Here is a 15,777-nt window from a genome sequence, read left to right as displayed (position 1 = left end):
AACGAGGAGTTGCTCATGAGAAGGGTCCCTGAAGAGGGATGGGGAAGTCGGGGGCGGGGAGGGCGGAGGGAGGGGCGGCCAAAAATTGCAGGATATACCCCCAAGCTACTATGTCCAGGACCCAATGGTCTGATGTAATCAGCGACCAGGCCGAGAAGTAGGGAAAAAGGCAGTTGAGGAAAAAGCGGGAAGGATCCGGGCAGTTGGCTGGTACATTGCTCCCGAGCACACCCTCAAAATGAGCACTTCTGGCCCCCTTGGTGCTTCACTGGGCAAGGCTGTGCAGCAGATCGGGACAACGAAGGGCGGCGGTAACTAAACCCTACATCCCTTTTCTTGGCAGGTGCCTGCCGAGGCTGCCCCTGTCGAGGTGGCGGGGGAGGCCGGAATGGCTATCTCAACGCCTGAGGAATATGCATCCCCAGAGAGCAGAGAGTCACCCGTGAGTCTTTCAGGCCTCGTAGATAAGAATCCATTTGGTAGGAAAAAAGGCCGACACTGTCAAATGGGAGATCCTGAATAGAGGCCTGCATCTCCTGGGACTGGTCTGTAGTCTGAAGCCAGGAACTGTGCTGCATGACCACCGCAGAGGCAACCACTTGGGCAGCTGAATCGGCCATGTCCCAGGCCATTTGGAGGGAGCACCGAGCTGCTGCGGTACCCTCCTCCACCAGAGATGTGAACTTCTGGGCCATCTCCTGGGTCATGGAGTCCTTGAACTTGAGGAGAGAGTCCCACAAGTTAAAGTTATAGCGACTCAAGATGAAGACCGGTGCCAGGGAGATCGTCTATGGCTGTGCAAATCCCAGCGCGAGGATGGGGATCTGGAGCATGGAGCTGATGACTCGTAGTGGTGAGCCAGAGCCCTGAGCCGACGCGGAGACCAAGAATGTGGTGACCGAGGGTTGTGTCTTGGCTCGGGAGACCAGTGGCACTTGCTTGATTTGTGCAAGGCCTTGCCGGCAGGCTTGCCCTCTTGAGGAGCCATAGCCAGATATATAGCCCCAAGCAGTGCCATCTGCAGTGGGGGCGCTCTCCACTTTCCTGGTGCCAGGAGCTGGGAGGCTGTCGACTGCGCCATTGGCCTGGGCCCTTTACTGTTTCCTGGAATCAGTGATGGGTTCTTTCGGGGGAAGGAACTCCCTGGGGCTGAGCCCTTTTGCGGGTCTGGAGTCGGTGTAAGGCCCGAACAGGGTCCTTTGCCCGGAGGCCCCTGGTCGCGCTTGCTTGGTGCCATCTTCTTAGGTTTCTTCTTCGGCACTAGTGACAGGAATCGGTTCTGGGAGGAACCCGGTGCCGGGGGTGCACTCCGCACCGAAGTAGAAGCACTAGGTGCTGCATCAGGCTGCTCTGGCTCCGAAGCTGTGCGCAGGGCAGCCTGAGATGTATGTTGTGCTCCCTCTGAGTCAGAGGACCAACATTTTTACAGCTGTGACAGCGCTCCTTTACGTGGGATTCCCCAAGACAGCTTAGACAACATTCATGCTGGTCACTAGCAGGCATAGACCTGTTACACATGGAGCACTGCTTAAAACCCAGGGGCCGGGGCATGCCCTGCCTGGGGCAGTGTCCCCGCTGGGACACTCTCTAACACTTAATAGCTACTTAACAACTAACAAACAATGGTTAAATTATTTACAGCCAGAAGCACAAGGCTGAGATAGAAAAAAAATTGCTGGCCACTTGCGAAGCAAGGGGTAAAGGCGTTCCAACTGACCACCACGGATGGTAAGAAGGAACTTAGAGGGCGTAGGACCCACTGTGCCTGATATACCATGGCGTAATATACCAGAGGGTGCCACAGCCAGACCTACGGATACTGCTAAGGCAAAGTTTCCGACGTCCACGTATGTGAACACGCACACACCTAGAATGAACTAGAATGGAATCGACATGAGCAAGCACTTGAAGAAGAATTTCTGTGGACATCTGTGTTGAAACCAGAAATAAATCGTTGATTGGTCATGTCTCCCAGGTAATAACACCTTCATTGATGCAAAAAGCACTCCCACAGCACCAAGAGCTCCAATTTGCTGCGTCAGGGCAGCACGGCCTCACACTGGAGATCTCCAAAGTCTCCAAAGAACAGGCAAAACGTGCTTGAAAGACTGACATGTATAAGGCAATATGCACTGCTGCCACCTGCATGATCACTTTATAGAAAGAAAAAGCAGAAACTTATATTGTCTTTGTAGAAAGGATGTTGAGACTATCAGATACACAAACTCCTGTCTCCAAATAATAGGTCTGAATACAAAGGATGATCCATTAAGAGAGTCTCTGCTCTGAAAGATTCCCATTCAGCCCCTTCTCCAAATGCAACAAAACAATCTAGATGACTTGAAAAACCATGGCCCCATCCTGGTTGCAAATAAGTCTGCTCAGATCCAACTTGTGGAACAAAGTTACCCAAGTGAATCATGGGATCAGGAAAATTTGTTCAGATGAGAAAACCAGAAATCTCTTGCAGCTACAACTTTGAGTATGATAGTAGTTCAGGTAATACACTGCAGCTGACATATCTATGAGCACTTGCACTATATGACTCCTGATGATAAGGCTAGCTAAGTATGTTGGACTTATAACAAATTTACGCGTTATCTAGCTTCAAGGGGATTTCACAGACTGAGGGTCTGCTCACCTCCTCAAATGATGTAGGCAAAATAATTCCCCATAATGATGGTGCACAGGGGCTGAATAAACTGAACCCCTGTCAAGGCTGATTCCCCACTCTGGCACATAGAGTGCAGAAGGTGGGGGCTGGCAAGGATTCTAAAAATTAATACTGGCCACTCCAGGCTTGTATTAAACTCCAAAGGTTACAGCTTTTCTCTGACCTTGGATGGGTAGATGCTGCCACCACCCAAGTGCAAAAAACCCCTTTTAGAACCCAGGTAGGGGCACTTGGGAATTCCTTCTTGTGGGTACCCTCAAGCCCTTTCACCTCCCCACCCCCCTCTGGGGAAGAGCTGAGAAAGAAAACAAAGAAAATCACCTGTTGCCACCAGCTAATTAAACAACATATGCACAAACCTCTTAGAGACACAAAAATTCAATCCTGCTATTAAAAAAGCTAAATTTTATTAAAAACAAAAAGAAAGAAAATACATCTGGAACTTAGGTTTTTTGCTAGGTTTTAAAAAACACAATTACAAGGATTAAGTATCAAGATAGCTTCTTGAGATCCAGCTTAAAGGTTACAAGCAAAACAAAAGCATTTGGGGTTAGCACAGAGGAGTCCACAAGCCATAAAGAAAAAAAAGAGATAAACCTAATCACATCTTCCTAGACATTTCCTGATCTACTTACATATCTGGGGTTTCAAATGAGTAGTTTCTAGGTATGATTTGATAATTTTTCATACCTGGCACAAGCTCTTACAGCATAGTTCCAGCCCTGTTCCTGCTCTCCGGGAGAACAACACAGAAGACAAAGGGGACGTTTTTTCTCAATTTTGAAAAGTTCTAGCCTTCCCACTGGCTGTTTTGGTCAGGTGCCCACTCCCTTCCTTTTACCTATGGACTTTTTAACCCTTTACAGGTAAAGCAGGTAGAGAACAGTTACTAACAGCGATTTTATAGCTAACTGGCTGGCTGGGTATCCATAAAAGGGAGCTCCCTCCTGCCCCCCCTCTATTTATCACAACCCCTCTTAGGATTTTGGATGGGAAAGTACACCACAAAGTCTTTTTTTTCATCCCAGTTCCAGCAGTCACAATAAGAGTCCTGAACAAAGCCTGAGCTTGTAAGCATATGAAGCATATGTATTGAAGCTACACTTTCTGACACTTTTAACCATGGTGGCTGAAAGCAAGACACTAGAAAAGTACTTTACTGCTATGCATTAATATAAGGACTTAGTAGTGGGGGGAGAGGGTGAAGAAAACTTTCCTCATAAATTAGAATTAAAACAAAACAAAACACAAGAAGAAGAATGTCTGGTCAGCAACCCTCAGATTGTCTGATTTTTCTTCAATAGCAGAATAAACAGGATTTGAAAGGAAAAGGTAGGTAGTGCACCCCTAACCATCAATGCTGACATATGGACTGTTATGACCCTCTCCTAAAGTACAGTGCATTCAATTGTTCCACAGATCATGTGGTATATCATACAAAATGTAAGAGTAGATGTGGGGAGGCAGTTTTATGAGGAAGAAACATGGTTTTATCATAGCTCTATAAGCATTCCACATACTCCCATGCTCTCAGTGCAGCACGCTATGAGATATCACCAGCAAAGCACATAAGGGGATGTCACATCAAGGAGGAGCCACACAGATTTAAAACAATAACATTTGAGAATTTGGTTTACATTTTATTTTACTGAACCTAAAAATAAAATACAAAGCTGCATGCTTTTATAGTTCCTTGTTAAAAGTTATAAAAACCTTTATCTTTACCTTCAAAAGACGCAGAACTCTAATAAGGCGAAAGATTCGGAATACCCTGATAGTCTTAATCGTATTGTATGTTGGGTGAAGTGGCTTAAAGACATTAATAATCATGATATCTATGAGTCCAACTATTATGATTACTAGTTCAAACTGATTCCAATGATGAAAGATGTAAGACCTCCTCATGGCTAAAGCCTGTTATTTAAAAGAAACATACAGTATTTATTTAGATTCATTACATAGTTTACAATATATTAAGCTTTTACTCAAATCTGAAAATTATATTGCATCTTTCAACACTACCCAGGCTTGACAAATCCATCTATTAACAGCACATAAAACTTCCCTATAGGTCTTACCAACCAATTTATGCAGAATTAAAATCTTTAACTAAAAAACAAACATCAAATTTCTAGCCTTTCTGGTCTCAAAGGTAACCTTTGAAAGTAAGTATTACCTTTCTGCAACTGCAGGGAGGCAGATTGAAACAGATATATAAACTGTTTAAGACTTAAATTCTGGCTCCAGAACACAGCAGGAGCAGCTGAATTATGCATGGGTCAGTCACTTCAGAGGTGAATATTGGGGGGAACAAATCCTTCTCCCTACCTAGGACAGTCTATGGCAGTCTCTCTCTTTCTAACCCAATGAATATTTATATAGACAATTAAAGTGGAACAGCTCCAATAGGAAAGAGAGGCAGACTGACTGTATCCCACAGGATAAGGTATTCATTCAGGATGTGGGAGATCTGCGTTCACATCGCTCCTCCAAATCAGGCACAACAAGGACTTGAACTTGGTTCTGCCATGTCTCCTGCACCCTAGAGGGGTGCCATAGCCAATGGACTATTGGTTATTCTGGGGTATGTGTCTCTGTTTTTTTGTGAAAAATATCAAAAGGTCTCAGGGTCATCCTGATGTGGAAGGGGAAAAATTTCAAAATTTTTCATGGAAATAGGAAAGCTGTTTCCCATTTACCTCTACTTTCAAGACATGATTAGAAGGTCGGAAAAAATCTTAAGACCTTCCAATTTACTATGTTCCACTCCATTTTTTAAACCGATAATTATTTTATTGAAAATATGAAGTTTATTCACTTGTAACTGGAGTTCTTCAAGATGGACTCTACACATTCCCACTCTTGGGATGTGCCAATGGTACAGCTCTGACAGTGGAACGTTTAATCATAGCAGTGCCCATTTGAGCGGTCTTGTACCTGCTCCTGGTCTCCCCCACTCTGTGTTCCTAAATGTTCTGAGGGCAAGGATATTAAAGAGGGCTTTGGTGCCACCAGTCACCAGTGGCGGCACCCATCCATTGGGAGCCTCTTGCAAAACTCAATTTTGGGTCCCCTACTTGTGTGGAGAGTGCCATTTTGCTCTACAATATGGTGTCCTCCACACAGCATGACCTCTCATGCACTGTACATAGAGCAAAATGGCATCCTCCACGCAGGTAGGGGCTTCGGATCCTTCTGCACTGAAGGGTTTGATACCACTCGAGGAGTGGAGGTCAGTGCCTTATGAGGAGTTCTAGATTGTTTTTTGCCCTCCAAGACATTGTGGGCTGATATAGTCTGATTGTACTCAAAGATCGTTTAACGGATTTGTAACCAGAGAGTTTACTGCCAGGGCCTCCTGAAGCACTGAGGCTTGGAGTTTGCTTAGGCGTTCATTATAAGATCTTGGGGTGAAGGTGCTGCATATTAGGTAGGTCAGGGATTAGGTGAGGAAAAATGCCCTTCTCCCAGGCAAGCCTCATCTAAGATCTAAAATGGAGAATACAGCAGGACAACAGGCATACATCTTGAATCCTGGCCTTTTCCCCTTTGGATCTACACCATAGGTTCCAAGTGCCAATACTGTAGCTCAGGAACCCCCAAACTAATAGAAAACAAACAAAATAACTCTTATAAAATAAAAAAAAATAAAGAAAACCATCCACAGCGGGAAGGAACTGACATGTCTCAAGTGCCACACACCTTCTATAACCTGGTTCTGAGAATGCTCAGGAACAGCACGGGGCATGAGAAGAGAAGGTTACTCACTTTGTGCAGTAGCTGAGGTTCTTCGAGATGTGTGTCCCTGTGGGTGCTCCACTTTAGGTGTTTGTGCACCCCTGCACTCTAGTCGGAGATTTTAGTAGCAGTGCCCAGTTGGGTCGCACATGCATGGCCCCTGCCTCGCGCTGTGCGACCAACCCCCACTCAGTTCCTCCTCTACTGCAGAGACTAATAAAGAAACTCCGAAGTAGAGGGGAGGAGGGAGGGTAGTGGAGCACCCACAGGGACAAACATCTCGAAGACCCTCAGCTACTGCACAAGGTGAGTAACCTTCTCTTCTTCTTCGAGTGCTGTCCCTGTGGGTGCTCCACTTTAGGTGACTTCAGAGCAGTGCCCTCCGATGGAAGGAGGGGCTTCAGAGTTGAAGTTGTGACCTCCGATAGTAGAGAGCATCTGAAGGAGGTATCAGATGTTGCCTGTTGCTCTAAGGCATAGTGCTGTCTAAAGGTATGGGCTGAGGCCCAGGCAGCAACTCTACAAACATCCGTGATAGGTACATTGTGCAGGGAAGCCGTGGAGGCTCATAAGGCTCTAGTGGGATGTGAGCGAATCCCCATGAGGGATTGGCAGTAGCACTGATGATAGCAGAGTTTTGTGCGATTATGGATCTACGTGGAAAGTCTTTGTTTAGAGATGGTGCTCCTTTTGGAGCATTCAGTGATGGATAAAAACAATCTGGGTAATTTATGGGATGGTTTAAGTCCTGTCTACGTCAGAAGCCAATGCCCTCTGAACATCAAGATTATGAAGTGTGTAATGTGTTCTATCTGTGTGGGATTTAGGGGCGTGGTCTGAGGGACACTTTATCCTCAAGGAAGACCATGTATGGGAGTTCTGCTATGAAAGCCCAGTGCTCCCACATGTTTGACAGATGTCATTGCCTCAAGGAATGCTACTTCCATAGAATGGTGTAGCAGTGATTATGTTGTCCTAGATTTAAACAGGGAAGAGTTGATGATCCGAAGGACCAGGTTCAGGTCCCATGGTGTATTAGGCTCACGTAGTTCAGGGTAGGCATTACTGAGTCCTCTGATGAAACATTGGGTCAGTAGATGGGTAAAGGCAGGATGGCAATCCACCTTGGGGTGGAATGTTGTGATGGTAGGTAGATGGACTTTTATTGGTCTCATGGATAGGTCTGACCATTTGAGTTCTAATAGGTAACGCAGTATAAAGGATAATGTCCCTGGGATGGAAGTCATCCATTTAAGTTGGCACCAGGCCTTAACTTGTCTCCCCTTCAGGGTGTATGGGTGACGGTTCATTTCTGTTCAACTGTGTAACTATATTTTGTACCTCATCTGAACAGGTCAGCTCAGGTTCCGTGAGCCATGGAGGAGCCATGGTCTGAGTTTCTGTGGATGCAGGACACGGCCTGAGTCCTGGGACAGTGGGTGAGACAGAAGTGGGAGTGTGATTCATGGATGCACGGTCATGCTGAAGGGGTAAGGATACCATGGTTTGGCAAGGCCATGATAGTAGAATTACTGTGGCCCATCCAGCCTGATCTTGTGGATCACTCGGTTCAAAAGAGGAATAGGAAGGAAGGCATAGAGAAGGGGAGCGTTCCACTCAAGGAGGAATGCATTGTCTAATGACTGCACACAAGACCTGCACTGGAACAAAAATGAGAGTGTTTGGTATTTTGTGCAGTTAATAAAAGGTCTACTGTGGGGAACCCCCAGTGTTGAAATACATGCAGGAGTACTGTGTTGTTGAGCTCCCATCGCGGTCCTGAGAAATTTGTCTGCTGAAGATATCTGCTGTGGTGTACGGACATTGTGTCTGATGCACCATCGTCAGGATTTTATTGCTTGCACACAGAGGTACTGAGAGTGTGCTCCCCCTTTTCTGTATACATAATACATACAAGCTAAGGCTTCAAATAGCCTTGTCCTTGATGAGCGGCAGGAATTGGGAGCAAGCATTGTGGGCAGCTTGAAATTCCAATAGGTTTATATGTCGAAGGAATTTCACAGGGGACCAGTGGCCCTATAATAGAATGTGGGTGCAGGTCTGTTCTGCATCCCAGGAGTGAGGAATTTGTGGTCTGAATGAAGGGTGCCCCTGTGCATACGTTGGTCGGTTTTGCCCACCAGAGAAGGTGGTCCTTTATTTTGCCCGATATCTTGGCATGCTTGTTTATGCTGTGCCTGTGTGGAACAAACTTGATACGTAGCCTTCCTTGTAGGCAATGGATGTTTAATCTGGTGTGTCTGACAGCAAATGTTGTGGCTGCCATGTGGTTAAGGAGTTGGGGGAAAGTCCTGGCAGACACCTGTGGGCTATTTCTAGCAGTGCGTATGAGGCTGGTGAGAGTGAGAGAACGTTGTTTCAGTAGTGAGGCTATAGCCTCGATAGAGTTGAGGTGGGCCCCAATGAAGTCCAGCTCTTGCACTGTTGTTAGAGTGGGCTGGTCGGTATTTATTAGGAAGCCCAGATTTGTAAAGAGGGTTACCACCTCTTCGGTGGCTTGCAATGCTGTCTGCTGGGTTGACGCTTTTAGCAGGCAGTCGCTTATAGTGTATAGTGTGACCATCTTGAATCGTTGTGTTTTTGACGAACTTGTTGAATTATTGGAGGTCGAGCATTGGTCTCCATCCATCGGAGTTCTTGTTAGGGAAAGTTGACGGTTGGGATGCAGCAACTTGAGACGTAGATTGTTGTCCCTTCAGGTTCTGCATCTGCGACCCTGTGAGTCAAATCACCACTGTTGTTGTGAATATATTGGCCTGTGGTATCATTGGGTTGTAAAGAAATTCCTGTTTCCTCTTCGGTTTGGGGTTATAGCTTCCCAAGGATCAGAGAGTCGCTCGTGAGTCCATGAGTGAGTGGAGTGAGTCGTCTGTCTTTTTGGCGAATAATTTGGGCTGGCAAGTCTTCCACCATAGATTGCACCTCTTTGGGGAAGCCAGAAAGATAGAGCCATGAGGCCCTTCTCATTACAACCACCATCGACACAGATGTTACAGCCCCGTCCTCAGAATCGAGTGCTGGGAATTGTTCTCCCTTGTCCTGGGCAATAAAATTAATCAGTTCAGACATTTTTGTGTAGTCTGTATAGTTGTATTTTGTTAGTAACGTCGCATAGTTGGCTATGTGGAAGTGAGGGATAGCCAAGGAGTAAGCCTTATTGGCAAAACTGATCAAGTCTTTTCCAGTCCTTATGAGTTGTGTTTCAGGGCTGTTGTTGCACGCCACGTCGCTGAACTGTGTCGATCACTAAGAAGTTCTTCGCTGGATGCGAAGTCCACACCATTTGTTGGTACACACCTCCTGTCGGACCTCCCACCAGCTGGAGGGGCAGCTGCAGGCTGTCCACCGAATGACCCTTGCAGGGTCCATCAGTGCCTCATTCATGTGAAGGGCAATTTTTTTTTAAACAAAGTGAATGTATGCAAAAAGTCCACTAGCCCATGCTGTATCACGGGAACCTCCTCAAAGGAGATGTCCAGAGAGGGTCACCCTCTCAAATAAGCCATGGAACAGTTTGAAATCATCCCCTATATTAGGGGGAGGAGGCATAAAGGTGTCCTCTGTGGACAATGATGGCAAGTGGGTAGGTGATGTCCCCTGCAACGGCGGAGGTTCTTCTTCCTCTTCCCCTGGTACCACTGAGGGTGCTGGTACAGAAGCTGTGGGGAATAACTGTGCGCTGGGTCTGGCCAGGGCGGGCAGTCCCCACTTGTGTGGGGCATATGACCCATGGAGTCCAGTATGCCCATTGGGATGGGAGCGGCACAGGGGGTCCCGATACCACTGTAAGTACCCAGGGACAGCATAATATGCCTCAGGAGAGACTCCTGGGTTGACTGACTCCTTATGGATAGGAGCTGATGGGGGAATAGCTCCCTGTTCTTCCTCATCTTCCTCCTTCAGATAAGGAGCGAGACAGCGAGTGATGTTGGGGAGACTTGGTGCCGAGGGTATCATTCTCGTATCTGTACCGCGAATAGGGGGATCAGGTGCAGAGCCGAATACTAGAACTCTCTGTCTGAGGAACTGCTGCTGTGCTGGTTTGATTGGCCCCTGGGGCTGCCTCCTTCTCAGTGCCAGGGCCGAGGAGGAGAAGGCGGAGTTGCTGGCTGCGCCTCTGTGTATGTTGGGTGCACTTTTGAAGAAGCCGCCTTTTGTAGTGGCGCCACGCCACCGTTTGTAGATTGCGGTGTGGAGGCACAGGGTTTTGGTTTCCCCTTAGTGCTTGTGTCAGAGCCGGCTCTTGTAGAGTGTCTCTGGCTCTAGCGGTCCCGGCGGTGCCGGGATTTTCCGCTACTTCGGCTTTTGGTGCTGATAGCACAGCCGGTGCCGGTATTGGATGCCTGCCTGTGGAATTAACATACATCGCGGTGCAGAGGCACGGGGTTTTGATTTCCCCTTAGTGCCTGCATTGGAGACTGCTCCTGTAGAGTCTCTGGCTCTAGCAGTGCCAGGGTTTTCCACCACCTCGGCTCCGGTGCCAGCACTGGATGCCTGCCTGCGGAGTGGCTATAGCTTGTGGCGTGGAGGCATGGAGCTCCGACCTCCCCTCAGTGCCTGTGCCGGAGCTGTTCCCCGAAGTCTCCGTCTGCAGTGGTGCCGGAGCTCTCAGCCACCTGAGCTCCCGGTGCTGACCGCACAGCCGGTGCTATTATTATCCGCGGGACCGCTGTGGGGTTTGTTTGTTTTTTTAAAATTTCTGCGGTGGGGACCCAGGTGCTTCCTGGAGTGACACCCAGCAGGGCACTCCAATGTGGGGTTGTAGAAAGCACTCCTGTCTGAAGTGGCAAAGTGAGCAGGGTGTCCCAAGCCTCATGACCGGTCAGACAGACCTCTCCACTCCCTGCCTTTCTGTGAGCCTGAGGGAATGCAACACTTTGTTAGTGCCTGAGTGGGGGGGGACAGGCACTCTGAGCCTGGAGGCAAGGCGCTGAAAGCCCGGGAAACCGGGCATTCCCACTGGGGGAGCGGGGCAGCGGGGGGAGCTTTCACCCTCAAAATGGCTGTTTTTCTGAAGTTCCTGGCCGTGAGGTTTTGTTTTTTTTTTTTAAACCAAGGAGAAAAGGAAAGGGAAACAAACTTAGTAGCTGCTAATAAGGAAACTAAGTAACTGACTGTAACTAATTAACTATAAAGTAGCAAGGCGCTGCTGATTGCTCCAACTTGTAGCCAAGGGTGGTAGAGAAGGAACTGAGTGGGAGTTGGTCGCACAACATTGGTTAACTGCCTGCAGCAGCACGAGGCAGGGACCACACACATGTGACCCAACCAGGCAGTGCTACTAAAAGTCTCCAACTACGAGTGCAGGGGTGCACGAACCCCTAAAGTGGAGCACCCACAGGGACAGCATTCGAAGAAGAAAAACTGGTTACCCACCTTTTGTAACTGTTGTTCTTCGAGATGTGCTACTCATGTCCATTCCATTTTAAGTGTGAACGTGCCCACGTGCACAGCCATCAGAGATTTTTGCCTTAGCAGTACCAGTCGGGTTGGCTGTGGTGCCCTCTGGAATGCTGTGCTCATGCTGTAGTATATCAGGTGCCACCAGTCCTATGTCCTCTCAGTTCCTTCTTGCAGACAACTCCGACAGAGTGGCAGGAGGGCAGGTAATGGAATGGACATGAGCAACACATCTCGAAGGACAAGTTATGAAAGGCAGATAACGGTTTTTCTTCTTTAAATACTTGCTCACGTCAATTCCATTCTAGATGACTCACGAACACAATCAACAGAGGTAGACTCGGAGTTCAGAGTCTTGAAGCTTGCAGCATGGCTCTGCCAAATCCAGCATCGTCTCAAGCCTGCTGGGTCAGCATGTAGTGTGACGCGAATGTGTGGATGGATGACCAGGTGGCAGCCTGACTGGTCTCTTGGATCAGCACATGCGCCAGGAAGGCCGCTGCTGATGCCTACGCCCTAGTCAAATGAGCCGTCACGATCGCCATCAGGAGCATCTTTGCCAGTCACAGCAGTAGCGATTGAAGACTGTGATCCAAGATGAGATTCTCTGGGCTGACACTGGGCAACCATTCATCCTGTCGGAGACAGTAACAAACAACTGTGTTGACTTATGGAACGGCTTTGTTCTATCAATGTAGAAGGCCAGGGCCCATCTGACATCCAGGGTATGCAGCCTGTGCTCTTCATCCATTGCATTAGGCTTTGGACAAAGGACTGGTAAGTAAATGTCTTGACCAGTGTGGAACTCAGAGACGACCTTGGGCAGAGAAGCCGGGTGGACGCAGGTGGACCTTGTCCATGTAGAAGACCGTATAAGGCTGATCGGACGTGAGCACCCTGGTCTCGGACACCCTACGGGCCAAAGTTATAGAGACCAAGAAGGAGACCTTCCAGGAGAGAATCAGGAGGGGGCAGGAAGCCAAGGGTTCGAAGAGCCTCGACAGCACAAGATTCAGGACCCAAGGGGGGACTGGGTCCCAGAGATGCAGGTAAAGGTGCTCCAAACTTTTCAGGAACTGCGCTGTCATGGGATGGGCGAAGACCAACTGGCCTTGAAATGGAGGGTGGAATGCAGAAATGGCCACCTGGTGTACCTTGATTGAAGATAGCAACAGGCCCTGGAGCTTAAGGTGCAGTAAATATTCCAGGATGTCCTGCAGTGAGGCCTCTTCCACACAAATGTATCGGTTTGAGGCCCAACACATGAACGGCTTCCACTTTGCCACATAGATAGCCCTGGTGGAAAGTTTCCTGCTGCCCAGCAGGACCTGTTGGACACCAGCGGAGCACTCCCATTCATCCATACTTAGCCACACAGCAGCCAAGCTGTCAAGTGCAGTGACACCAGGTTCGGGTGCAGCAGATTACCATGGTTCTGGGACAGCAGATCCGGCCAGAGAGGTAGCTGCAATGGAGTGACTGCTGAAAGACTCAGCAGCATGCTGAACCAGGGTTGACGAAGCCATGCTGGGCAGTGTTTCCTCTAATTTTTCCCACACGTGTGCGGAATGAATTTTGTTACATGCACTAATATGGAGTGATGTGTGACACATCACTGCACCAGTGATGGGTGCGGAGTATGGGAGGGGGGCTCAGGGCTGGGGCAGAGGGTTGGGGTGCAGGGGTGTGAGGGCTCTGTCTGGGGGTGCATGCTTTGGGGTGGGGCTGGGGATGAGGGGGTTGGGATGCAGAAGGGTGCTCCGGGGATACACGCGAGAGGGAGGACTCCCCCCAGCTCTCTCTCCCTGCAGCAGGACCTGGGCTGGGGGGAGAGGTGTCTCTCCCTGCCATGGCAGCTCTGGGGCTGGGGCTGCGGGATAGGCACTCCTCCCTTGGCTGTGGCATGTCCGGGCTGGGTTGGGTTCGGGCCAAGGGAGGGGCACAGTGGCTGCGGCAGGTCCAGGCCGGAGCTGGGTTCGGGCCGTCCCTCCCCTGGCTGCAGCAGGTCCGGGGCTGAACTGGGGCTGGGAGAGGGGCACCCCATAGGTGCTGACTCCATGGGTGCTCCAGGGCTGGAGCACTCTCAGAGAAAAATTAGCAGGTGCTGCTCAGTAGCACCCACTGGCAGCCAAGCTCCTCCTGCCCTCCAACACCTCACCTGCTGGTGGCCCTGCTAACCAACTCCTCCCCCGCCCTCCCAGCCCCTCCTACCTGCCACGAATAGCTGTTGAGCACCCCCCCGCAGCTATAGAGGAAGTCAGAGCCTATGGTGGCCCCCTCCCCCGGCAGAACGTCTGGGCAGGTTCCATGAGCGCCTGCGCGGCGCTAAATAGGCTGCTGTGCAGCCACACGGCTTACAGGGAACTTATGCTGGGACTCTGAGGATACCCAATGCATTGTCTTGCTTCACCTTTATCAGGACCTTGTCGATCAACAGAATCGGCGGGAAGGCGTACCCTTACATGGAGCACTCCCAAACATGGAACCAGGAAGGTGTCTGACAGGGAACCCTTGTCCTTGCCCTCCAGAGAACAGAACACATGACACTTTGTGTTCGGCCTGGACACAAACAGGTGCACCTGGGGAGTCTCCCATGTGCAGAAGATTAGGCTGACCACCTCCAGATGAAGCGACCATTTGTGGCGAGACAAGAAGTTCCTGCTGAGGTGATCTGCCAGGACACTGCTGGTTCCGAGCAGGTGGGTGGCTACCGGATGAATGGTATGCCACAGACAACAGTCCCAGAGGCTGAGCATCTCCCAACAAAGGGCCAAAGACCTGGCGCTGCCCTGCCTGTTGATGTAATACATTGTGTCTGTATTTTCTGTCAGGACCTGCACCACGCTGCCCTTCAGGTGGGGCAAGAACGCCAGGCAGGCCAGGTGAACCGCTCTGAGCTCCCTGCCATTGATATGAAGGGCCAGACTGTTGTGGAGCCAGCGGCCTTGGGTGTTGAGCTTGCCCAGATGGGCTCCCCAGTCCAGGTCCGACACATCTGAGACCAGGGTAAGCAACGGAGACGGGGACATGAAGGGAACCCCCTGCAGCATTGACTCGGGATCCAGCCACCAGTCCAAGGACGAGACAACATGGCTTGGTACCGTGACCACTCGGTCTAGGGTGTGACTGCTGGGGATATAGACTGAGGCCAGCCATGGCTGCAGAGGCTGTAGATGAAGTCGGGCACGGCTGACCACGTACATACAAGTGGCGATGTGGACCGTTAGTCACAGACATGTGTGGGCTGTGGTGAGCAGATGGCTCTTTACATGGGTGATCAAGTTCAACATGGCCTGAAAACGCGCTTCCGGAAGGAAGGCCCTGGCCCGCGTAGAGTCGAGAACTGCTCTGATAACTCCAGTTCAATGCATAGAGTTTAACATGGACTTCTCTGTGTTTATTAACAGGCCCAGATCATTGCTGGCGAACCGCACCAGATCAAGGCTCTATTATACCTACTTTGGAGACCTGCCCTTGATGAGCCAGTCGTTGAGATACAGGAAGAGCTGGACACCATGATGTCTCAGGTAAGCCACCACGCGTTTCATGAACACCTTGGGGGCAGAGGACAGGCCAAAGAGTAGCGCAGTGAACTGGAAGTGGCACCCAGCTACTATGAAACGCAGGAAACGCCTGTGCCCCGGGAATATGGAGACATGAAAGTAAGTGTCCTTTAAGTCGAGAGCGACGTACCAGTCCCCCAGATCCAGGGAAGGAATGATGGAGACCAGGGAGACCATGTGGAACTTCAACTTCTTGAGAGACTTGTTGAGGCCACGCAGGTCCAGGATGGGTCTGAGGCCCCCTTTTGCCTTCAGGATTAGGAAGTAGTGGGAGTAGAATCCTCTTCCTTCCATATCCTGAGGAACCTCCTCCACAGCCCCCAAGCCCAGGAGATTCTCGACCTCCTGAACAAGGAGTAGCTCGTGAGAAGGGTCCCTGAA

At 49.6% G+C, this 15,777-nt stretch overlaps 1 protein-coding gene across 1 annotated transcript in view; it reads right to left on the bottom strand.

Annotated features, from left to right (window-relative positions):
* Positions 1–15,777, bottom strand: part of LOC141989734 (solute carrier family 9 member C1-like) — a 293,130-nt gene that overhangs the window by 107,604 nt on the left and 169,749 nt on the right. Inside the window, exon 16 of the mRNA XM_074956659.1 lies at positions 4,400–4,588. Coding sequence (XP_074812760.1) covers positions 4,400–4,588 — 189 coding nt within the window. The remainder of the gene's footprint in view (positions 1–4,399; positions 4,589–15,777) is intronic.

The sequence above is a fragment of the Natator depressus genome, chromosome 6, assembly GCF_965152275.1.
Source record: "Natator depressus isolate rNatDep1 chromosome 6, rNatDep2.hap1, whole genome shotgun sequence".
In the NCBI taxonomy this organism is placed as follows: Eukaryota; Metazoa; Chordata; order Testudines; family Cheloniidae; genus Natator; species Natator depressus.
Note: the sequence above shows the minus strand (reverse complement) of the source record. Positions and strands in the feature narration are given on the sequence as shown.